Source organism: Ascochyta rabiei, chromosome 4 (assembly GCF_004011695.2).
Source record: "Ascochyta rabiei chromosome 4, complete sequence".
NCBI classification, from domain to species: Eukaryota; Fungi; Ascomycota; class Dothideomycetes; order Pleosporales; family Didymellaceae; genus Ascochyta; species Ascochyta rabiei.
Genome location: NC_082408.1, coordinates 332242 through 356927, shown reverse-complemented (window position 1 = coordinate 356927; position 24686 = coordinate 332242). Strand labels below are relative to the sequence as shown.

Below are 24686 nucleotides of genomic sequence, written 5' to 3'. Positions count from 1 at the left end.
CGAGAGATGTTTCTAGTGCTGAAGTCTTCGTGGCGGTACTCTATGGGGGTACAGAGACTCGTCGTGGAAGGCGTCATCCTAACATGGGAATGCCATCTTGACAACACATTCGCACGCATATTTTAACCTGCATGGTGAAATTCGGGTCCCTCTTCGACTCTCGACAAACTTGATGATGCCACAATGTTCTTAAATTGATGGTGAGGAATTTGTGGTTGTGTTTGTTAGAACGTCAAATGACTGAAACCACGCGCGAGACTAACAGCAACTTCTGAGAAAAGAACGCACCTAAAACGCAGCGTAATCGACCTAGCTTCGAGGGCCACGCATAGTAAGAACAATACCCTTGATAATGACCCCTTCAGTCAATGTTAATGTGGTAGACTTGGTCTCGAGAACTCTAAGGAATGCATCGTGAGATCAAGCCCGTGCGTCAAATCCAAATGGAGCCTGCAGCCGCGACGCGTCCACCTTGCCTATTTCATCACCGCCGCTCTTCTACCATCAATGTTACGTGCCTGTATCAGGAAGCGCAAAACGTGCTTCCTCCACGATCTCGGTCTATCGTCCACCGATGGCTGTCGGAAACACCCGCAGGCCCACAAGCGACGCGGCTTCGTGAGCACGCAGACGTGTGCGATAAACAAGCCTCTGCAATGCAGTGAATGCCAACTGCGAGCATGAATGTGGCCCAACTCACTATAGACGGGATACAATGACACATTGGATGGCAAGAGAAAATTCAAAGTTAAACACGTGGTATACGGACTTACCCGCATGACATTCTATTTTCTGGTGCGGAGACTACAGGACAGTCGCGTTCGTCCCCAAGGTGGTGTTACGATTCCCGACCCAGACATCGCCTGTGCCTAAGGAAACTGCAAGAATAAGTACAGTGGCATTGCCTCGAACGAATGACGGAGAACTCACAAGTTACTGCCGCGGCATTGCTGCTGTTTGACTGAGCAGCATCTCCAATATAAGTGTAGCCTAGAACCCCATGAGCGACGTCCACAATGTCGAAAATTGCTGCCTACCATCCGCATGGAACACGGGAAGACCGTCAAATCTTTAGCCGTATCAGGAAAGGGCAAACGTCGAAGGCACCGATCACTTCTTTGCTTCAAGTGCAAGTAACGGCAGTGTGCACAGCACAGCAAAACGGGATACAAACATCGCCGAAGCTTTATTACAATGAGTGGTTTGAGAAAGAGTTGACAACGACTGAAGTCTAAGTGAGAGGAGTAACTTCAAAGGAGGATAGTTGCCCTTGACCAGGATCCGGAGAAACAATCAGCCAGCTTTCGCCTTCATTGAGGGCCCCTTCTCCAGCTGGACATGGCCACATCCTACGCAAGCTTCTCTTCGCCTTCAGGCTACTTCTCTGATCATCATCCTGGTATGGACCGTCCGCTCGGGACGATGTTTTGGGGGGAATGTCGATCTGGCCTATCAGGAATCAAGCAGCGATGCACCTAGGCGGTGAATGCTCGAAAACACTTACTGACCTATTCGGCCTGAGGATGGTTACGCATAAGGCGGCATAATGCCCGAGGTGAAGATCCTGGCCAGTGTGCCTGCTCCAGCCATAGCCGTCGTCGTCTGCAAGCTGTTATACCCCTGCATGGGCGGATACTTCCGACAAAGCTATGAACTTAGTCAGGGGTATTGAAACCTCACTCCACAATAGGAAATCCACGATGTTTACTACATCGGTATCTTCAATGCACCCTGCAGTAGAAGCGGCGTGTTTGAAACCGACCATCGTTCGCCGCGTCATGGCGTTCCGATATTCACACACCGAGGCAAAGCTGTCTTTGGAAGGACCGCAAAGTTCACATCTGTTTTGGGAAGAACAGTGGGTAATCATGTGCACGCTGCGATAGCAGTGCGGTGATGCTGTGGTCGGAAAGCCCACATAAGAGGGAACACGCTCTCAAGTATTCTCATTCGGATCTACACGCTCATTTCATATTTCAAGCATCGTTTCCTTCCCAAGACACTCTCTTCTCCTGACTTCATGCTTTGGAACAGATGTACTTCTGCATCGACGCTAAGTGGTAATCGCGCTAAGGTGCGTTTGTAATTATATCCTTCAAGATGTTTTGACAGAGTTGCGATGACAAAGTCATTCGTGTTAGAGGAACTTTGCAGCTACCGAAGTCGGAAAGCACTAGGTTGTGCTGATGAACTTTCGGTAAAAATAACTCCCCAAGAGATGAGCTCATCTGATCCAAAACTCGCCAAACGGCGCCGCCGTTATCGCTACCAGCGTGCAAGGAGCACGATTCATCTTCCAAAAGGTACAACATGACCAGAGTTGTGCGTTAGCAATGGATGAAATAAGAGTCATAACCGTTTCTACAGACTGTCTTCGGGTCGCGTAACATATCTAGTTGGCAGAGCAGCCCTGGATTTGGGACATGGATCACTTGGCACATGGTATAGCCAAACATGTAAAGGGCGCTGTCGATGATCCCAACGGCTTGAGTATACCTCGAACCGAGACTGACGCAAATGATACCCAGCCACCATGGAATACCGCAACAACATTCAGCTTTGAGGCGCTCGATGACATGGGTGAGTCATACGTCTGAAGTACGCAAGCGTTCACGAGTCCGAAGTATGGGCGGCTGCAACGTTCTTGATGGTGGCGGATATGGATTTCGGCCTATGCGACTCATTTGGAGCACCAGGAGGGGCTTACGAATATCATCTCTTTGACAGTGAGAACACGGCACTAGGCAGCCTTATCAGCTGTGGTAGGTACGACATTCCGTCAAGCGGGCAATGTGATCAACTTGCCACTCAACTATCTGCATGCCCACCACCGAAGTCTGACAGGTTGCTGCTTGAAAATGTGCCTACCTGCCTTGTGAGACGACGGATCACTGCACATCCACGTGAAGGATCTCCATCCTGGTAATCTTGCTCGTATCTGGCGCTTCAACTCAAAAGAACTCATCTTTGATCCTGCTCATGTGGCTTCTAATTCGAATGAATGATTGGGGTAGGCAGCAGGTCAGATATGCGACGAACCATGACGAGCGAAGCTCGGGAAGATATGGGATCGAAGTTGTACGGCTTTGATTGGCTGTGAGACCTGGCTAGAGTTTGCGAGACTTTACTAAAGTTGTTAGGGTTTAGCCGGCGGAACGGCTGAAGATTAGATAACGTGCGGCTATGCATCGTCTGTGCTCTCAGTGCTTGGCGTGAAGTCCTCTCCAGAGTCCACACGCAATTCACGACTACAACTTCATCCTTTCCCGTTTTGCCAACGGCGTGCTGTGCCGCCGCTATTATCACGAGGCGCTTGTTCGATTACCGGCAGGAAATGGTCATACTGGAACCTCGTTATCCCGCCACTCCAGTACCAAGCCCTTGGCTACCATCGCCCGCTGCTTGATTAGGAAGTTGACTGTTGCAACACCTTGGCAGAACTGGGCACTCTACTGTTGCAGCGAGGAAGCTTCAGTGTGTCTTATCATTTCGATCTTAGCATGGTCTTGGAGACTCTTTTTCGAATGCTCTAACGGTCGAGCGTGGCAACATCTCTGCATGGATTGGCGTTTGACTTTCCATCCTCCTACCTTTCTCATCCTAAGTGCGGGGCCTCACTACGATCTGGTCTTATCCCACGGTCTTACGTGCCTCGAGAGACGCGCTTAGCAACGGGACCGAGTTAGAGCAGCGCTTCTGCAGGGTCCTTCGTTTGTATGAGGCGTAAATGCAATGTCTTGGGTCTCCATTTAGGATAATGTGCCGGTGATAAGAGGTCAGAATAACAAATGGTCTGCTTCTGCGAGGTGGAGACATATCCAGTGTCGCGTGTACGATCCTTGTGCAACTCCAGAGTAAGGAACGGGCCTGGACTTGTGCATTGCGCATATATGAGGAGGGGTATCGTCTACTTTGATCACCAGGATTTAGTCGAATCAATTCCTCTGACTCCCTTATTCTCGTGCAAAGGAGTTGCTGAGCTAGAGTCGCACGTTTCGCGCGCTGCTTTATACCTTTCACCTTGACCTTCACCTCTGTACCGTACCTCGTCTGGCCTCACCACAATGGCTCTCAATGCCAACACCAAGGCTAGCCTTGAGATTACGAAGGGGGCAACCATCTTCGACCCAGTCCCCCTCGATCTGAACGACACAAACTCGGATCACAATGAGAACGAAAGATTGCTGGGCCCTTTCCCTACAGAGGAAGAATGGGCAACGCTTCCCCGTGTACCTGGTCGCATCCCATGGACGGCTTGGACTGTCGCCAGCGTCGAGTTTGTCGAACGCTTCTCGTACTACGGAACTTCCGCTGTGTTCGTCAACTTCATCCAGAAGAAGCTTCCTCCAGGTAGCAAGACTGGAGCCGGATTTCTCAAGAAGCCCGGTTCTGGTGCGCTTAACATGGGTCAGCGGGCTTCAACTGGTATGACTACTTGTAAGTAATCATCAAGATGTCTTCAGAAACAATTACTGATATCGCCGTTAGTTAACCAATTTTGGTCCTATTTCACCCCACTCTTCGGAGCCTGGATCGCCGATGAGTATTGGGGCAGATACAAGACTATTCAATGGGCCAATATTATCTCTATCATCGGTCACATTGTTCTGATCTTCTCGGCGATTCCTCAGGTCATCGTCAAACCGAATGTCGCCATGGGCATTTTCGCCGTTGGCCTCATCATCATGGGAATTGGTACCGGTGGCTTCAAGTCCAACATCTCGCCCCTGATCGCTGAGCAATACAAGAACCAGAAGGCATACGTGCGCACCCGGAAGAATGGCAAGAAAGAGATCGTAGATCCCGCTACTACGACTGCTCGTATCTACCTCTACTTTTACCTACTCATCAACGCCGGTTCCCTCACTGGTTCCCTCGCCATGGTCTATTCTGAGCATTTTGTCGGCTTCTGGTTAAGCTTCACGTTGCCCACCATCTGCTACCTTCTCTGCCCTATCATTCTCTTATCCTTCAAGAAGACGTACAAGCTCACGCCTCCTACCGGTTCCGTCATGGGCAAGGCGTGGAAGCTTGTCCGCTATGCAACCAAGAAGAGCGACCGCAAGAACATTCTCAAGGACCCTTTGTTCTGGGATCGTGTCAAGCCTAGCCAGTTACAAGCTCGTGGCGAGAGTCTTCCAGCTTTCATGACTTTTGACGACGCTTGGGTCGATGAGGTCCGCCGTGGCGTGCTCGCGTGTAAAGTCTTCCTCTGGTACCCTCTCTATTGGCTAGCTTACAATCAAATGATGGGAAACCTGGTCTCCCAGGCCGGGACGATGAATTTGGGGAGTACACCGAACGATATCGTGGCCAAACTCAACCCGATCTTCATCGTCATCGTAATTCCTATAATGGACTTCATAATCTACCCCGCTCTCCGCAAATCAGGCGTCGTTCTCTCACCCATCAAGAAGATCACCGCAGGATTTGCTCTGAGTTCTTTGGCGATGGTGTCGGCTTGCGTCACACAATACTACATCTACAAGATGAGTCCGTGCGGCAACCAAATCAACAAGTTGACTAAGGCCGGCAAGGATTGCAGCGCTGACATCTCTGTCTGGGTTCAGGTGTTCCCTTACGGTCTTGTTGGTATGTCTGAGGTGCTCGCTTCCATTACTAAGTTGGAGTACGCATACACAAAAGCTCCTCAAAACATGAGGTCGACAGTCCAGGCCATCGCTTTGTCTACCAACGCTGTCTCATCAGCTCTTGGACAGGCTCTCGTCGCTTTGTCTGATGATCCTCTCCTGACTTGGAACTATGGATCTGTTGCTGTTGTTGCTGCCATTGGCGCCGTAGGTTTCTACTTCACTTTCCGTAAGGCTGACGCTGAGGAGGACGCCCTCAACAATCTCAAAAAGAGTGAATACGTCGGCGGTAGGGGCGAGGGAGATGCTGAGAATTTTGAGGTGCACAGCATCAGGGACGAGAAGAATGAGACCCGCTAGGCTCTGGACTGCTGACTCTCAGCGTTTAAGATAATGATGGCCAATAATTGATACGAGATAATACCCAACGAAGCTTCTGTATTAGATGAATGAATGTCACATAATAAATTGAGAAGTTTGCACCTCGTAATGTGCCTAGAAGTATTCAACAATACCTATTTGAGCAACAGCCCTGATATGTGGATACTGACAAGCCTACGATATATCTGGATAGCTGCCCCTGGTACTCTCCAAGACTCAGAGACAGCACAAAATTGTGTTTGGTCTTTTTCGTAGCCAACTAGCATGCACTATGCACACGCATGCCAATTTACAAGGCAAGCCATTGGTGCTGCCACTGGGTAGCGTCGTTGCAGGTGTGCTGACTGCATTTACTGTGTCACCTGCCACGGCATCACGTGTTGCGAGAAGACGCTGCACCACTTCTCTAGTCCTGTCAGCATGGTTGAGACTATCAGCAGGGCTGATGGAGCGGCGTTCGGAACGAGTATAACAACAGAGAGTTCTTCAGCCACTGCCGCACACCAGTCTGAAAAACATCTCATATACCTCCTTCAGGGTTGTCAATATGGTCGGAAGACGAGTTATCTCATCATTTGCTCTTGTGGCCAATGCCATCAACGTGCAAGCTCAAGGCAATACAGCAAAACCAACATCGGGTAACTATACTGTGCCCGTGCACAACCCCACATTCGATTACATCGTCGTCGGAGGTGGTGCGTCAGGTTTAGTCGTTTCAGAAAGATTCGCTGAGACAGGTAAATCCGTACTTGTACTGGAAAGAGGTGGACCTTCTCTGTTTTCGTCAGGCGGAGATCTCCTCACGCCTTGGAACGAAACGCTTACTGTTTATGACGTACCGGGATTGTTTTACGCTTTAATGACTTGGCCTGGAAACGATGGGTACTGCAAAGATGTGCCTGAAACTGCCTTGGCCGGTTGCATACTTGGAGGTGGCACGGTAGAGAATGCTATGCAATTTGTCAGGCCACCAAGCTTTGACTTCGACGATAAATGGCCTGTGGGTTGGAAATGGGCCGATGTCGAGGCGGCGGCCAGAAGCTTGTACGAACGCAATCCTGGATCTACAAGTCCTTCTACCGATGGCAATATTATGACAAAGCTGTGTGGGACGTTGCGTCGAAGTTCTTCGCTTAGGGTGGCTACAAGCAAGTCGATATAAACGAAGAGCCAGATAAGAAGTACAAGGTCTACTCACACCCGGCGCTCAACATACAAGAAGGGTTCCGAGCAGGCCCCGTTGGCACGTATCTACCACTTGCAAACGTTCTTCCGAAATTCAAATTACAGCTGCACACCAAAGTCGTACGTGCAGTACGAACAAGATCGACGGTCACTGGAGTGGAGGTTGAGGACGCCGTTGGCCAGCGCTCCATCATCAACGTCAGCCCAGGCGGTAAATTGAAACTCGCAGCTGGAGCCATGTCGAGTCCTCGTATCCTGTTCAACTCCGGTATTGGCCCATCAGACCAGATCAGTATCGTCGAATCAGGCTCAACCAGAGTTACGCTCCCACCTAAGAGCGAATGGGGTGAATCTCCAGTCGGCTTCGTTCGAGACCATACAATCCTCATACTCTCGTTCAACGTTCCTGGAGGCACGAGCATCCTCAACCAGACCGAACTCAGGAGCCCTAGTGAAGAAATTCTTGACCTCTATGCACATGGCTCAGGCCCTCTCGCACAGTCTTGGAATCGTCTCACATCCTACACAACCGTCACAAACGACGATGGACACACAACTTTTGTTCAGATAGACACAGTAGCACTGGCAAACAACACAGTCACATTCCTCGTAGCCATCACACACAACTCCACTTCAACCGGTACTCTCGGCATTACATCCGAAGGCAAAACGGAGTGGATGAAGAACCCACACTTACAAACTGACTCCGACAAAGAGGCAATTATAAAAGCTGTCGACGAGCTCTTAGCCATAAGCCGTCTACCCAACAGCACCCTGGTATACAGTGGTCCTGCAAACTCGACTGGCGCGTCCGTCCTCGAGTACGCGCTTAGTGCCAAGGACCCCATGACGGTCGTCATCGGAGGGCAACACATGATAGGTACCACGATTATGGGCACGGATGACGGAACGAAGAATGGCACCAGCGTGGTCGACACCAATTGTAAGGTGTATGGCACAGGTAATCTGAGACTTTATATTACGACCGAATGACATGCTGATATAGTGCAGACAATCTGTTTGTTGTCGATGCTGGCATGCATGCGGACCTGCCAACGGGTAATACTATGGCAATTGTGATAGTAGCAGCTGAGCACGGTTCACAAAAGATTATTGCACTAAATGGAGATAAAACCAGCACTGCTACATAACTAGCTGAATTATGCGTAGCTGTAATGCAACTTTTGTATGCCAGTTTACTACTGCTGCTGCTGCGAGCCATTTCCAGGTCCAAACCTAGATAATGAACGCTCCTCTTCTTTCCACACACCCCAGACGTTGGGACTCCACCAACTCAAGCCCCATATACCATGCCACCCTTGTCCCTCATGCTCCTTATCGATCTGCACGGCCGCAATATCCATGATACTTTCCCGACCACGATCCTGCCCCTCTTCTCTCATCAAGACTAGCGAGCTCTCTAGCTGTACATTCCTAACCTCCACCTCCCTCAGGCTACCCGCTACCACCTGTTGCTTCTGAGTTTTCTGTTGTACCAAATGCTCGATCCTGCATCGAATGTACTTAGCAGCCTCCGCCACACTCTCCTTCTCTCCTCGATTCCGCTCAGCAAATTTTAATACCTCATTTCTCAAAAACAAGGATTTGCTCTTGAGTGTAGATATTCGACATTTCGATGCGCTTGGTTCGCGAAGGAGTGACTTAGCCTCCTCCCTGACTAATCGTGTCTCTTCTAATGCGGTATGGAGTGCCATCATAACATCGCCCTTTACTTGCACAGCCATGTCCCGCGCTTCGACTGCTTTGTTGAGACGTTGAAGTGAATTCTCCGACGAGAAAACGTATCTACGCTCGACTGGAACACGACAGCTAGTGAGACTACAGGGATTACACACATGTTGAGTGAGCCAGATGAGGACTTGTGAGGCGGATAAGAGAAAATTAATGAGCGTTGAAGTGGTGCCGAGACGTGAAGATGAAATTGTGAGCATCTCAAGGAAGGGCCAAGGAGCAGGGAGTTGAGAACCGAGAAATATATGGCAGGCTGGGGAGGAAGAAGAGTTACCGAGATTGGTCATCATGCAGATCTTGAAACTATGGAATATTTGGTGTCTGTGGTATTGTAGCTTGCTGTCTGCACAGCATATCAAGATGGTCAAATTATTGATCAAAAAGCCTGTCATGTCTACTAAAAGCTAGCAAATAGGCACTGCCGCCACCAGCCTGTGATTGGAGCCTTAAGTTTCATTTGCTTCCCGACCATCGGCATTCCCTCACCACTGGGGTCTCGGCTCAACGTGACAGAGCCAGCCTTGTTCATCATGAGGGAAACGGCATGGGGTGTCTGGGCATTGACCCAAAATGTGGTAAAGACTGCATCGCCAGCGAGCACATTTCTCGTTGTTCTCCGTGCAGCTGCGGCAGCGAGCCTTGTTATCGCAGTATAAATTCTTGGCGTAGCATTCGGAGCAACCAAGGGCAAGTACAGAAAATTTGGTGCTTGCATGCGGCTTCACCAAGTGGGCAGCGCCGCGGAGAGCTGCTCCATTGTTGGATGCACGCAGAGCACGCTGCTTGTGATCTTCGACACGTTTCTCTTGGTTCTTGAGCTGGTTACGGTAGCGGTCACACTCGCTGCTCTTTTCGCAGAGCATGGCTTGCAGGTCACCAACCTGATTTAGCTTTTGCTGGAGATCTTCAAGGTCGTCTTCAAGCTTGCCCACCTTCGTATGTTCGGCTGCGTACCTCTCCTGCGAGGATCGAAGTAGCTTTTCACGCTGATTGAGTAGATCAAGATGATTCTGTGCTGTAGCCTTGAGTTCGTTGGAGTTGGCAACCGCGCCGCGTTCTATCTTGGAGACCTCAAGTTTCTCCTGAAGGTCGTCCATCTTTTTTGACAGACTTTCGATCTCGCAATTCTTGACGTCAGTCAAGTTGGCAAGGAGGCATGAGGCACCATCTCCGTCGTCCCTCGATATAGCCTGGAGATAGTCGCGTTGCGCAATAGCATCAGCGTGGTCTTTGACTGCGTTTGCCGTGATCTCCATACTGTCCTTGAAATTGTTGATCTCCAGCTGCAGTTCTTTGATCTGGATGTCCTTCTCCGACAGAGCTCGAGCCATCGTTGCTTTTTGCGTCTTGTTCTGCTCATTCTGGAACTGAAGCTTGCCAATCTGCGTTAGCTCTTCGTCGTTGTGTTCCTCCACATGATGGTTAGCCTTCTGCTTCTCCAGTCGCGCAATTTTGGTCTCCAGCACCCGCTTCTCGTTCTTGAGTGCTTCCAGATCTCTGTGCATGGCGTCCCAAACATGCATGGTGACACGCACCACGGATTCCTCCAGCACCATGGGTCTGGTGGACTCGGTTGGTGTGGGTGGGGAGATCGGTCCAGCGCGTACGGAAAGTGGTTCAAAGCCGGGAAGGAGAGGCTCAGCGGTGGTTGTAGACGTTGTATGAGCGGGTTGATGCATAGTCGTGTTGTCGTCATCGTCGATGGGAAGGTCCTTGAGTTCCTGAATAATCGATTCGAGGCGCCGCAGGTCATCCTGTCTGTATTCTGAGGTAGGCTCAGTCACGTCCGAGGTAGGCGAGCGAGCTTGGTCTTGTAGATACGCCGCTACGGAGCCATCGGTGTGGTAAGGTCGTGCCAAAGGCGAAACCATGCTGCCGCCGCTGGCGACGCGGCTGGCGAATCGCACGCCTGGAGATCATCAGTACGCAGTCGTCACTCAAGTATGATGTGAACTCACCATTGGTCGCAAACGATAATAGCATTCTTGGCGAAGATGGTGGGATAGGCGTGTACGGCTTCTTGGCCTTCATCAGGCCTGTGAGGTCGGAGAAGCTGTCTCGCTGTGCTGGCTTGCGTCGATTGGCTGTCATCGATACCGAAGTGGGACTGACGACCACGCTGCTCTCAAGAACAGAGTCAGCGAGGCTGATTAAGTCGTCATCAGCGTCTGGGGTTGCGTTAGCTGAGCATCTGCGGACGCAGGTGGGTTTGTTTGTAGTCCTACAAGCGAGCATCTTGCTGCTGGGAATGGTCGTGACGGATCTCTTCATCGTGCGACGATGCGGCAAGATGGTAAAGGGAAGATGTTTGGTGGGGCTGTAAGTTGTCAAGGTTTTGTGGGAAAGAGGAAATTAGCAGCTGCGGTGAAGGCGACGCTAAGCTTGGCCCCAAAACAAGTAGGAGTGACACGGTGAGTGAGAGACTGAGAATCAAAAGACCAAGCTTGAACGATACAAAAAGCATCGAAAACCACGGTGTGATATGTACAGCGTGACCTACTAAAAGAGCAGAGCCAGAGAAGTGCTCCAACATCTAAGACCTCCTGATTGATCATAGCAAGCATGGCGCTACTGCTCGAACGAGCAGGGCAAAAAACGCTGACACCGTCCACAACCCCCCCACCAATGTTCACCTGCCAGATTTCTTGATTTCCAACACCCTCAACGGCGGGTACACCAGCGCAGCCCATGCAAAGCCAACATAGTTGCCCAGGTCAGCGCCATAGGTACCCACGAGACGCGCAATCGGTCCATAATACCAGACCTGTGCCATGCACAAGATCGCGCCCACCCAGCCTATGACGAATGCAACGAATGCTGCAATCCCCAGTGGCAGCTTCTTCTGCTGGTTCCACACATCCCAATTCCAGCCCGTCTTCCTGCGGAAGATGAGATGTTCCTCAAGCACAATGGCGATCCAAATCGATACCCAGTATCCCATCAGCGCAAGGAAATTCGTAAATATTCCAGCAAGGTGAGCGCGTCCGGCGAGTGCGCATACCGTGTAGATGATAACGCCGATTGTGTTCCAGATTACGCGAGGCACGAAACCAGCCCAGCGGCCGAGGATTTGCGCGTCGATTCCAGACGAGTAGGTGGGCACAATGAGGTTGGCGACAAGGCCGAGCGCAACTAAGACGCCGCAGAAGGAGCCAAAGACGCCCAAGGGCCGATACGCTTCGACGATGAGTGCGCCCTGCGAAGTACCATATGCTGCTTTCCACTCAGTGTTAACCAGCATTCCACAGGCCAGGCCAATGCCGAGGACAAAGGCAAAAGCAAAGCTGCAGATAAGGCCAAACAGGGTCATACCAAAGATCCTGATAGAGGAGGCGTGTTCGGGATAGTAAACGAAATAGTCAGCTGCACCGCCGCCGTAGGTGATAGCTGCCGCAAGGGTGAGGCCGAAGAAGCTAATCCTGTTGCCAATGATGGTGTCCGGATTCTCGTCACCATGCGAGGCAGCAGAGATGTTGAACTGAGGTCCAGCAACACCGGCCAAGATGCAAAGCACAATGAGCTGCGGCAGCCACGCCCAGCGCTCGTAGTAGTGGAAGATCTGGTAACCAAAGGTGGTGATGGCCCAAGCGATGACTGCAACGAGGATGATGCCAACTACAACAGACATGGTGTTGCCCGACACCGCGGACAGGATCTGGCCAGCGACAACGCAATCAATCATGCCGTATCCGAGAAGGACGATGATGTTTAGGATGACGACGATCTTGGAAGGCCACCATCCCATGCTGTACCGCGAGAAGATCATGGTCCTGTTGCCACTTTTCGGGCCAAAGGTTGCAATGTACGCGACCACCATAGACCCTACGAGCGCACCAAATACGCTCAACAGACAGCTGTCGACGAAGCCCAGCGCAAATACAGCTGGGCCCAGCATGCCCAGTGTAATATTGTTGGCTGCCAGATTGACCGAGAACCACATGATAGCGACCTGGGAATATCCCAGAGCGCGCAAATCATGTCGCTCATCGGTTTCCACGCGTTGTATACCGCGCGCCTCAAGATTGTACGCAACCAGCTGTTTCTCGAAGCCTTTCCACATCTGCTGCACCCTACCCACGCGGATCGGTAGGGCTTCGGAGGTAGGCAGTCTATCGTTTACGTTGGGTGCAAGTACCATGCGCGTCGTCTTTCCTCCGTGTACGATTCCATTCGTGGCATCATTCGAGTCCATCATGAAGGCCCTATGCTAGTCAGTAGCAGTCTCCGAGCAGGAGCGCAAAGCATGAAGTCCTTTCGCAGGCGTTAACCTGATCAAGTTCAGACCGTATTTCTCAGATCACTTCCATCACCCTCCTCTCACGCCTGGGCGTGACGCGGGAGCAGGGCAACGAGAAGCGAACACCGGTTCTCATGCGATTGCTGTCAGATACCTTGATCAGGCGAGGTTCTGCTTGAGGTCTGCATCTTGGCTGCTGTGCCGTACTTGGAGCGTCAGATATTCACGAAAAGAAACGTGCAGTTGAAGCAGAGTAGAGAGATGACTGGGTGAATTGTCGTGTGGGAGAAGAAGTGTAATGGATGAGAAGAAAGTTATTGCCGTCGCTCAACAGACACGGGAAGAACCCCGCTAAGCTGTCGGCGCGCCGTTAGGCTGGCCTCCCTTCCATCATGTGCAATGATCCGTTGCGCCGGCCGATTGTGATAGTTGTCTATGGCAGGCATTTGTGTGCTCGTGAGTTTCTCAGAAATACGAAGGAGCTCGTTTTTTTGGCCGATCAGGTGTCGCGCACGAGCCACCAAAATGAAACGCGTTCACTCTCCCCGTAGTAAACACCACTATTAATGAGTATTTTACAACAGAAAGCTATTTTGCAGTAACGTACTCCACAAGCGAGCCGCTCACCTAAGCGAACCGCTCACTTTTGCCAAGACCACCAAACTTCATACTACCTAAAATGCCGCAACGCAACAACTAAAAAAGCCCTTAAACGAAGCAGATATACAGTGTGCCCTACAGGCTATCTAATAAGATGCAACACCCTCTTAGTAACGCGCTGCAGTAATCTACAACATGCCTTAGGTAACACATAGTAAATAACTTGCTAGAGCCTCTTTACAGCATAATTATAAGTTATCTCATTAACGTGTTTCACCAGTAAGCGGCCAACACCAGTATCCGGCCAACCCCACCAAAACGCGTCAAACTTCTTTCATCCCAACTGTGATGGCTCAACCACAACGTACTTAAGCCTCCCTTACAGAGGGTAGATGCCTTCTTACTACCTCTGCCGTTAAATTAGGACGCGTTTAGTTAAAAAATAGGGCTGCTTTGCTCTACCAGGTGCCTCGTATAACGCTCCGCCGCCGCCTCTAGGGCATTAAGTCAAAAGACGCAACAACGTCTGTTAACCTTAAGCTTAGCCCTGTTAAAGAGCAGTCCCTTATTTAGTAGATCTTAGACCTTAATTGTTGTGGATTTCTACCCTAGATTATTAATGTGCAACAAATAGCAGACACTCTCCTTACTGCCTACAGCTAAAATCCTCCTCCTCCTTTGCTAGGCAAGAACTGGGTAGCACGCTTTATTAAGCGCTAGCCAGAACTCTAGATAAAGTGGAATAGGAAATTCCATTCACAAAGGGCACGCTGTGAAGATCCTGTCAGGATTAGCGCGTAGTTTAGGCTGGTAGAGGAGACACGCCTTATATATAGGATACCTAATAAGGACATCTATAACTTTAATAAGACTAGGTTTATAATAGGTGTTGCCTTAACGTCTAAGGTTGTTACTAGCTCTGACACAGTTAGACGCGCTACTGTTGTTTAGCCAGGCAATTGCGAGTAGGTAACAATAATTAAGTGTGTTAACGCGTTAGGTTGGTCTATCCTACCCTTCCTTATACTAGCAGGGAAGCTCTACCAGGCTAGCTGGTATCAAGACCTCCTACCTGACTGGACTGTTGCTGTTAGTGACAACGGCTGGACAACAGATAAGCTAGGCCTTGACTGGGTGAAGCACTTTAACAGGCACACACAGACTCGCTTATTAGGTGCTTGTTAGCTACTTATCCTTAACAGTTACAGCAGCCATACTATACCTAAGTTTAATTAGTACTATAAGAACAATATAATTATTACCCTCTGTATGCCTCCTTACACCTTACACCTTCTCTAGCCACTAGACGTTAGCTGCTACTCTCCTCTTAAGGTGTTGTATAGACATAAGGTGTCTAAGCTTGCCCACTAAAGCATCTTCTATGTTAACAAGCTTAACTTCCTATAGATATACCTAAGGATTAGACCAACTACTCTATTAGAGAGCAATATTAAGGCTAGATTTCAAGTAACAGGGCTTATCCCATTTAATCCAGAGCGTGTCCTGTCATGCCTCACTGTTATTAGAACACTATTACCACCAGGGACAGCAGCAGGACCAGCAGGGCTGTGGACAGCAGAGACACCACGTACAGTTAACCAGCTTTAGCAGCAAGCTTGCCTTATACAAGATCTCCTTAAGCGTCAGTTACAGAGTCTAACTAGTTAAGCTATATCCTAGCTTGTTAAGGGTTATTAGCTTGCAATGCAGTTAGCAATAATCTTAACTTAGGAGAACGCTAAGCTATATGCTTTAAATTAACACTAGTAATATAAGTATTAAAAGCATAGACAGTATATAGCACGTAGGGGAGCTCTACAGGTTAAGGAAGCTTAATTACTAGTCTTACAGGCTAATAATGTGGTTAAGGAGGAGGCCCAGGTTAACGCTGCCCCACAGCGTTAGCAAGCACCACTAACGTGTAGCAAATGCCACGTGCAAGGCCACAACAGGACTTAATATAGAGCTATCTAATCTATTATGCTTTAAAACCTTACTTAATTCAACTGCGTGGTTGTGGAGTAATTGCACGCCAAGTTAGGCTGGTTTTGGTGGGGTTGGCCGGATACTGGTGTTGGCCGCTTACTGGTGAAACACGTTAATCCAACGCTCTGCTTACCCTAGCGCACCCTTACAGGCTCTAGTAAACTCTAGCAGCTAATAACATACTAGTGCAATATTCAGCTAATTACAAATTAATAACGTAAGTTAGCATAACGTACCTCACGTGCGAATGGAACACCAAGCGAGTGGAACACTCCAAAATCTCACCGAAAATCACGAAAATCACAACTGTTTATCTCAACAACCACCCTATAGAATCCTCTCAAATTCTCAGAATAAAGCTGCACCTACACAAATAAGAGTATGTAAGAGTCTTAGAATGATAGTATCTATATTACAGAACATATTAACAAAATGCTGTTATACAGGGATGTTTGCAAGCTTTCTCTATAGCTATTATAGCTACAAGGCTGAAATTCGGATATATGCTTGTTGACGCCTATGCAATACCATCCTAAGAGTTTCAGATAACTCTATAAGGTGGTTGTTGAGATAAACAGTTGTGATTTTTGTGATTTTTGGTGAGATTTTGGAGGGTTCCACTTGCTTGGTGTTCCATTCGCACGTGAGGTACGTTATTATAGAATAAAATTACTACTAGCTTATAGAGCTATATAAATAGAGTATTTTTCTAACAAAAGGTTAGTCTTTTTCTCTACTAATAGAAGAGTTAATTAGCTTTTAAAGTAAAAAAATTTGGTGTTTTTACTAGCAAAAAGCGGGCGTTGCGCGCACAGACACGGTAGTTCAGGACAGGGACCTTTGGAAGGACTGCTGCTTTACATATGTCTATGCACTTAGTGCACGCTGGTAGTTAATACATGCGTATTACTAAAATTATTTTACGTTAACATGTCTTCTTACTCCTTGGCCTAAACCACTCCTTAGCCTGCTCTACTAAAATTGCGACGTGTCTTTTTATAACACTTATAATAGCCCCCCCCCCTTACAACGCTTAGAGGCTTTAAAAAGCAGGTAGACTAGATCTATCAATTTACACGATTTAAAATAGCTATATCTTAAGTACCAGAAAAGCTGCGCGGCTATAAATTATCCCTAGAATAACGCTTTAACGCTATCTTTAACACGTACCTACACTACAGCAATTTAATACACAAAAACGCAAGCTATCCCCTACAGAGGAGCAGTCTCTAGTAGAATAGATCCCAGACCTTAACTAACGTGGATTTCTGACCTAGATCATTAACGTACAACGAATGGCAGACAATCTACTTGCAGCGCTAAGGAGTGGTGAGATTATTGTTAGGCTCTTAGCCTTACTCTTAAGCCTCAGGCATGTGACGCGCACCTCTGACCTGTAATGGCAAATAAGTACTGTTCTGGCCGCTGTCTCACTATCAAAGTGAGCATTGTTACCTTTTTGGCATGCTTGGCACGGTGGGCAGAGCCGTGGCCTTGACAATTATCTCATGAATCAAACACTCTCCAGAGCTTTCGTAACCCTGTCTGACTAACGAATTCAGGCTAGCTCACCTGATTAAACTTTCTGGCACCATCTCAAAACGTCTTCGACCCATTTTTCCTCAGACGCTCCGCTAACGCGTCGCCTGCTGATTATATCAGCAGTTAGTGGTTGGTCCAGATAGTTGCAGATGGTCTAAGACAGTTTCAGACAGTACTAATAACGCCAGCGTCGCAAAAAGCGGAGCGTCCGATTTGTGAGATAATGGTGAGACATGTCAACGGAAAATAGTTTTAGTAATACACATGCATTAACTAACAGCGTGCACTATGTGCACAGACATAGATTTAATTAATTTAATTGTGTCCTATATAAGTATAGCTGCAAAGTGCATGAACATAAAAATATATTACTAATCTACATAGGCGACTAAGTTAATTACTACTTACTTCGGTAACATGCTAGTCAGGAATCAAAACAAGGACACCTAACTATTTTTTAAATTTTATTTAAGCTACAATTGTTGTTACAGGGTAGCTTAGTGCTGTAGATGTAAGCTAGCGTAATAATATTAATTACACTACCTTGTATAATCTCATTAGACACAGCTGTAACGCTTTAACGTTAATCTACTAGGTGAAGATTCTTACAGACATATATAGCTAGCTAAGATTAATAATCTATTAGAAGATAGAGATTCTATAACGTACCCCACGGGCGAGCCGCTTAACGGGCGAGCCGCTCACTTTTGCCAAGCCCCCACCAAACTTCTCCTCCTACACCAATGTCTTCTTAACAACACCATTTAGACGCGTTAAAGGAAGCTTAGATACAGCTTGCGCTCTAGGCTCTTAAACAAGACACAAATCTCTCTTAGCGACGCGCTGCAGCTATCTACAGGGTCCCTTAAAAGACACTAAGCGACTAACACACAGGATAACCTTCACGCACAGATTCTATAGCCAACTTACAGAAGCTAGACAATAATAAGGAGGAGGTAATTATTAAGCATATTCTTAAGCTAGATGCGTAAGGATTTTCTCCTTAGCTCTTAGATGTAGCTACTATAGCCAATTCTTTACGCGCTAAGCGCAATCTAGGCCCTATTAGCGTAAACTGGCCTAGTATGTTTGTTAAGCAACACCTAGAGCTTAAAGTTAAGTTTAATTGCAAGTACGACTATAAGAGAGCCCTTTATAAGGATTCTGAGGTTCTATAGGGCTAGTTTAGCCTAGTAGCTAATATTAAAGCTAAGTATAGCATCTAGGATAAAGACACGTATAACTTTAACAAGACAGGCTTTATAATAGGCCAGATTTCCCTAGGAGCAGTTGTTACAGCTTTAGAACGACAGGGTTGGCTAAAGGCTATCTAGCCAGGCAACTAAGAGTAGGCTACGGCTATAGTAAGCATTAATGCTAAAGGATAGGCTATTCTGGCCTTCCTTATCTTTAAAGCCTACTACTACCTCTCTGCCTGGTACAAAGAAGAGGATCTGCCTTACAACTAGGTTATTAGAGTCTCTAATAACGGCTGGACTACTAACAAGCTTGGTCTTAACTGGTTGAAGCACTTTGACAGGCATATAAAGGAGCGTACTATTAGCACCTACTGTTTGCTTATTATTAATAGTTATAAGAGCCACAACTCTCTTAAATTCCAGCAATACTGCAAGGATAACAAGATTATTACTTTGTATTTGCCTCCTTACTTATTACACCTTATATAGCCCCTTAATATAGGTTGTTTTGCTGCTTTAAAGAAGGTGTATAGGCGCTAAGCTAAAATACTTATATATAACTAGATTAACTATATTATAAAGACAGAGTTCCTGCCATACTTTATACGCGCCTACAATGCTGCAATTACTTCTAAGAACATCTAGAAAGGGTTCTAAGGTGCTAGATTGGTCCTATTTAACCTAGACTAGGTTATAATGGCCCTTAATGTGAAGTTGCACACTCTATTACTACTACTACCTGTTAACAACAAGCTCTAGCAGTCGCAAACCCTAAGCAACACCCTTAAACTTAGGTTGCAATTAACACTTATAAAGACAAGGATTTAGAGGTATATAGATAGTTTGCCTACCTCTATAGTTAAGGCGTTTAAAAAGGTAGTAAAAGGGGCAGCAATAATTGCGCATAAGCTAGTGTTAGCGCAACAGGAGATTACTTAGCTTTAAGCTACTAATAAGGCAGCCACACAACAAAAATCATACAAAAGAAAGCAAGTTTAGGCAGAAGAGACCCTAACAGTTAAGAATAGCCTGTAATTAACAACTCTGAAGGAGTTTAGGGCGCGTAGTAATAGGAAGAAGGCAAAGAAGCAGGTGCGCGCTAAAGGAGGTAAGCCCTCCTAAAGACGCTGTAGACAGTGCAATTAGACAGGACACAACGCGCAAACGTGTTAGAAAGAGGTAGAAGTAGTTTCTAAATAGTATTACAGGCCATACTGCACTTTACAGCACTAAACTAGGTTATTTTGGGCCATAATAGGGTGGAGTTTGGTGGGGGCTTGGCAAAAGTGAGCGGCTCGCCTGTTGAGCGGCTCGCCTGTGGGGTACGTTATAGCGTTAAACGTTGCTAGTTAATGTCCTTAGTCTCCTAGGAGTCCTAAACGTGCTTGTGTCTCTAAGCTAGAGTTACGCAGTTAATGCTAAACCTAGTAGCAAAATGCTGATATATAAGTTTTTTGCCTAGTTTTAGCACATTAATTGCTGTAACGTACTCTACGGGTGAGCGGATTAAACGGGTGAGCGGATCACTCTGCCAAGACCACACCAAATTTCTACCCTATTATAGCTTGTATTAGCCCACTTTGGCCTTGTATACAGTAGTGCAGTACATAATATTATTTAGAAACATCTTCTACAGCCTTCTTACATGTATGTAAGTTATGTCTAACGTTGTAGCACTTTATATAGCGTCTTTGGGTTACTTCCCCTCCTTTAGCGCACACTTGCTTCTTTGCCTTCTTACTATTACCACGCGCCCTAAACTTAGTTAGAGTAGTTAATTAAAGGCCTTCCTTAGCTGTTAGGACTCTCTTCTGCTGTAATTGCTTTCTTTTATGCAATTTACGTCACGTGGCAGCCTTATTTGCTGCTTAAAGCCTAGTAATCTCTCTTTAAGCTAACACTAGCTTATGCGCTACTATAGCTGCGCCTTTAGCAAGCTTTTTAAAGGCCTTAACTATTAAAGTTAGTAAGCTGCTTGCATGCCTTTAAATCCTCTCTTAAACTAGTGTTAATTGCGACCCTAATTGCAGGGTAGTGCTTAGGGTTTGGGACTGCTAGGGCTTATCTTCTACAGTAGGTAGCGGTAGGGTACGTAGGCGGACATCAAGACCTATTATGACCCGTTCTGGGTCAAGGGGGACTATTCCAGCGCCTTAGAAGCCTTCTTAGATATTGCTAGAAGTAAATGTCTCCTTATAGGCGTCTATAAAGTATAGTAGGAACTTAGTTTTAGTAATATAAGTAATGTAGTTACGTATAAGATTCTTAGCTTAGCGCCTATATACCTTCTTTAGAGGGGCAAAATAACCTATATCTAGTGGTTGTAAAAGGTAAGATAAGTGTAGAGGCATACATAGTGTAACAATCTTTGCTTCCTTGCAGTATTGTTAGAAGTTAAGGGAGTTGTGGCTCTTGTGGCTGTTAATAAGGAGCAGCTAGTGTACTTCTTAGGTGCGCGTCTTTGTATAGGCATTAAAGTGCTTTAACCAGTCTAGACCAAGCTTGTTAGTAGTCTATCTGTTCTTAGAGACTCTAATAACCCAGTTATAGGGCAGATTGTCCTCTTTGTACCAGGCAGAGAGGTGGTTGCAGCCTTTAAAGATAATAAAGGGTAGAATAGCCTACCCTGTGCTATTAATGCCCTGTATAACTGTTGTCTACTCTTAATTGCCCTGCTGCACTGCCTTTAGCCGTCCTTAACGCTCTAAGCCTGTAATAACTGCTCCTGTTAATATCTGGCCTATTATAAAGCCTGTCTTATTAAAGTTGTATGTGTTATTGTCCTAGATGCTATACTTAGCTTTAACATTTGCTACAAGCCTAAACCAGCCCCTAATAATCTCTAGATCCTTACAGAGGGCTCTCTTGTAGTTATACTTGCAATTAAACCTTACTTTAAGGTTAGGGCGGCGCTTAATAAACGTGTTAGGCCAGTTTATGCTAATATAGCCTATATTGCGCTTAGCACGCAAAGAATTAGCTATATCAGCTACAGCAGCCAGCTAAGGGGCAAATCCTTATGTATCTAGCTCAAGGATGTACTTAGCAATTACGTCCTCCTTAGTCTGGTCTATAATCTGTTAAACTAGCGTATAATTAGCTTGTGCAGGTTGTCCTGTATATTAAGCGTGTAGTGTACTATAAAGTGCGTTATATATAGCTGCAGCGCGTTACACAGTAAGTATTATGTCTTATTTAATTACCTAGAGCGCAAGCTGTATTGCAGCTTCTCTTAAGGGCGTAGATTAATGTTGTTGTTGAGGCATTGCGTAGTAAGGTGGAGGTTTGGTGTGGTCTTGGCAGAGTGATCCGCTCACCCGTTTGATCCGCTCACCCGTGGAGTACGTTAAGCGCTTTGTTAATAGCTGCTATAGTTGTTAAGTTACAACGCGTTAAAGTATAGTGTAGTTGTGATGATTCAGTTGTTGCGCGACTCCAGTTGTTGCGCGCACGGACACGGTAGCAGATAATTAACCCCGCACGGATCCAGTCTCAGCTAAGCCAGCGCATCACGTGGTGATGTGCTGAGGCACAGCCACAAGTAACGCTGGAGCGGCCAATGTGGCCTAGTACAGGTCAATGTGGGCCATAATGTGCTGTTACTGCTGGAAGGTCTAGTACTTAGGATGAGAGAGACCTCTCTGAGCGACCATAGGCGCGCGTCAGATTCTGTGACCCCCAGATGTCTGTCTGTTAGGCCTGGGTCAGGCCCTTGTTAAGAGGGGAGATACTGTTAGGCTCTTAGCCTCAGGCATGTGGCAGCGTCCACCTCTGACCTGTGATAGCAACAAGTACTGTTCTGGCCTACGTGCTCACATCTGAGTAAGCATTGATACCTTTTTGGAATGCTTGGCACGGTGGGCAGAGCCGTGTCATGACATTAGTAGTAGGAGAATCCTAGGGCTGATTGCAGGTGTGTAAGGGTCTAGTGTTTAGTGTGTTAGCTGCTACTCTAGTCTATAATCTACCTAGTGTAGTCCCTACGCGCACCTAGGCTGTTTTTATTTTACCTAGCGTACCTTCCTAAGTTAGACACTGTACTACTCTACACTCTTACCTAACCTACCTGTGTTACACCTACTTAATTTCCTATACTTACCTTCTTAACTTACGCTATATCTGTTGTAACATCTAGTTCTAGTTATTAGGCTACTAGCTATAGCCTATAGGGCTGGTAGTCCACAGTCAGTGCCTTCGTTAGGACTGAAAGCAACAAGCTCTGAGGCTTTGATCGCCAACGGTGGGAAAAAGGCATCGTAGACCGACTTCCGAACGAAGAGCGAAGTCACTGAATGTGCGCGGCCCTGGACGGGCTGGCTGAGCGTTGTGAGAAACAGGTGTTGCTTGTCCCGTCCGTAAGCGTTCTTGTAGCACCGCCCCTGTCGTGTGCTAACAGGCTCGCCAGGTCCATCTACAAGCATCTGCGGCGAGGACTAGCGTGGTAGTTTGCGATCCTTGGCTTAATACAGCCTTGCGGCATCCGCCAAGAGCTGTTGCAGAAGTGCGTCCTTGCACTCCCACCCCTGCTCGTCTAAGAACACCTGCCAGGCCTTCTCTTCATAAGGGTCGGTTTGCTTTAGTCGCTGGATCTCTGGTGAATTAAACCCTAGAGTGTGGGCAACTTTGGCGAGATCATGCCAGACAGCGGGATTAGGGGGCCTTGCTAGAGGCGTCTTGCTAACCAGCTCTTTCAGCGGATGGTTATTAACTAGGCCCTACACTTCTCTTATGGCGTACAGGTACATTTGCCGGAAGCTGATCTTAAACTAATTGTTCACGTCCCTGGCTATCTCTTGTATTAAGTCTTCTGTGGTCTGCACTATAATCTTACCGTTGTGTTGCGGTCTTATAAAGGCTGACTCTGCAAGACTGCGTAAAGTCCTTTAACCCTGCCTGCCCCTTCTTAAAGGACGCAGCAGCTTGTAGACAGCTTCAGCAGGCCCCTTTATGTACCTGTAGTCTTTCTGCAGAGTTCTAAGTGTGGGTATAAGGTGCTTAATCCCGCGCAGTTTTTTCCAGATCTCCTGCCTTGCGGTGTTGTTAACTGCGCGAAAGATCCGTCTCTTATGCGTCAGCCTCTGTAAGAACCTCAGGTTGTTAAGCGACATGCCAGGACATCTAGACTGCACATGCAGTACAGTGTCTCTGTCTAGCGCACTCTGCAAGCGCTCCTCTCTACTGTAGATATAGTTAAACGTGGTAAGTATGCGGGCAAAATAGTGCACAAACTCCTGTGTTACAGGATTAGACGTAGCAGCTATAGCTACAGTTTGCGTTACTCACCTTATTGCTCCGCGTGGCGATAATCTTGTGCCAGATAGTAATGTTAAGGTTGTCTAAGAGCGCAGGGATTTAGATCAGCTCTCGCAGCGCCGCGTAGTACTCCTTGTGCGCGAAGACGCAGCCTAAGATGTCTTTCTTGCAGTCCGTTAACCACGACCACTAGTGCTGTCTAGCAAACTTGTTCACATCCTTGTACTCAACGATCTTGCGGAATATCAACCTGTCAGAAAATACCCTGCTGCTTAAGTAGTCCTTAACAAGCAACCTCTAAGCCTGTGTGCTTAGACCTGCAGTTACTCTGTGTTAGAGGGTGCACGTGTCAACACGGGGGATAGCATACCTTCTAAGTACAGTGTAACAGTCCACCACCTATCCTGTCCTTGCAAACAAGCCAATTTCTTAGCAGCCTTAATGCGATGCTTGCCGTGCAGGCATTAAAGACAGTAGCAGTTAGGGAACGTCAAGCGAGGCGGACTCTCCTAAGAGCTGTTCAGGAGGTTGACAAGCAACACCCCTAACAGCTAGACAGCGCTTAGCAGGTTGTCTTTGCTAACAATCGCTGGTATATAGTGCTCGTTCTGCAGCCGCTTTACACCCTCCTTATAAAACACGCCTATCAACCTCTGTACGTTACCTCAGTTAATGTCTTAGGGGCTGTGCTCCAAGAGGTGGAGGAAGTCCAGCAGCACCTTTGCCCTGCCGCGAAAGTGACTTGACCTTTGCCTCTCAATCTCTTCTTCTACGTAGTTGATCCGCGCCTGCTTTATGCTTTAACACTAGGATACAGCAGATCCGTTAGCGTGCAGGCTTTGAACGATGTGTCCCCGCTAGATGCAAAGATGATTGGCGTACCTTCTTCGTGCTATAAACTCTAACTTTGACTGCGCAAGAGTGTAGAGAATGCAGAGGTGTCATCACTGTAGTGCTCTT

The 24686-nt window shown here is 47.4% G+C and overlaps 4 protein-coding genes across 5 annotated transcripts, besides 27 other annotated features; 2 read left to right on the top strand and 2 right to left on the bottom strand.

Annotated features, from left to right (window-relative positions):
• Window positions 1-4064: 4064 nt before the first annotated feature.
• Window positions 4065-5951, top strand: EKO05_0002529 (uncharacterized protein; the record flags this gene model as incomplete). Of its 2 annotated transcripts, XM_059635928.1 has the most annotated exons (3): window positions 4065-4437; window positions 4489-4695; window positions 4749-5951. In XM_059635928.1, 3 exons carry the CDS (start codon window positions 4065-4067, stop codon window positions 4892-4894), a joined length of 726 nt encoding a protein of 241 aa, XP_059491911.1. The 2 variants fall into 2 exon arrangements, with proteins under 2 accessions (XP_059491911.1, XP_038801128.1); XM_038937878.1 differs by having other exon boundaries at window positions 4489-5951.
• Window positions 5952-7394: 1443 nt separating this feature from the next.
• EKO05_0002528 (Cellobiose dehydrogenase (acceptor)) lies at window positions 7395-8150 on the top strand (the record flags this gene model as incomplete). Its single annotated transcript, XM_038937748.2, has 1 exon — window positions 7395-8150. One exon carries the CDS (start codon window positions 7395-7397, stop codon window positions 8148-8150), a length of 756 nt encoding a protein of 251 aa, XP_038801127.2.
• A 1241-nt stretch (window positions 8151-9391) lies between these two features.
• On the bottom strand, window positions 9392-11180 carry EKO05_0002527 (uncharacterized protein; the record flags this gene model as incomplete). Its single annotated transcript, XM_038937822.1, has 3 exons — window positions 9392-10818; window positions 10868-11077; window positions 11135-11180. The coding sequence occupies 3 exons, from the start codon at window positions 11178-11180 to the stop codon at window positions 9392-9394; spliced, it is 1683 nt and encodes a 560-aa protein (XP_038801126.1).
• A 358-nt stretch (window positions 11181-11538) lies between these two features.
• Window positions 11539-13104, bottom strand: EKO05_0002526 (Vitamin B6 transporter; the record flags this gene model as incomplete). Its single annotated transcript, XM_038945072.1, has 1 exon — window positions 11539-13104. The coding sequence occupies one exon, from the start codon at window positions 13102-13104 to the stop codon at window positions 11539-11541; it is 1566 nt and encodes a 521-aa protein (XP_038801125.1).
• Window positions 12153-12193: a tandem repeat.
• Window positions 13105-13745: 641 nt separating the features above from the next.
• Window positions 13746-13968: a mobile genetic element.
• Window positions 13969-14009: a dispersed repeat.
• Window positions 14010-14011: 2 nt separating this feature from the next.
• Window positions 14012-14436: a mobile genetic element.
• Window positions 14437-15091: a dispersed repeat.
• Window positions 14719-14918: a mobile genetic element.
• Window positions 15092-15287: a mobile genetic element.
• Window position 15288: 1 nt separating this feature from the next.
• Window positions 15289-15843: a mobile genetic element.
• Window positions 15844-15963: a dispersed repeat.
• Window positions 15933-16399: a dispersed repeat.
• Window positions 16387-16480: a dispersed repeat.
• A 454-nt stretch (window positions 16481-16934) lies between these two features.
• Window positions 16935-17050: a mobile genetic element.
• Window positions 17051-17089: 39 nt separating this feature from the next.
• Window positions 17090-17227: a dispersed repeat.
• Window positions 17228-17935: 708 nt separating this feature from the next.
• Window positions 17936-19803: a mobile genetic element.
• Window positions 18744-18955: a mobile genetic element.
• Window positions 18753-18955: a mobile genetic element.
• Window positions 19800-19958: a mobile genetic element.
• Window positions 19956-21822: a mobile genetic element.
• Window positions 20747-20859: a mobile genetic element.
• Window positions 21200-21203: a direct repeat.
• Window positions 21204-21379: a long terminal repeat.
• Window positions 21204-24686: part of a mobile genetic element that runs on past the window's edge.
• Window positions 21260-21453: a mobile genetic element.
• Window positions 21821-21935: a mobile genetic element.
• Window positions 21823-21884: a dispersed repeat.
• Window positions 22207-22345: a dispersed repeat.
• Window positions 22350-22654: a mobile genetic element.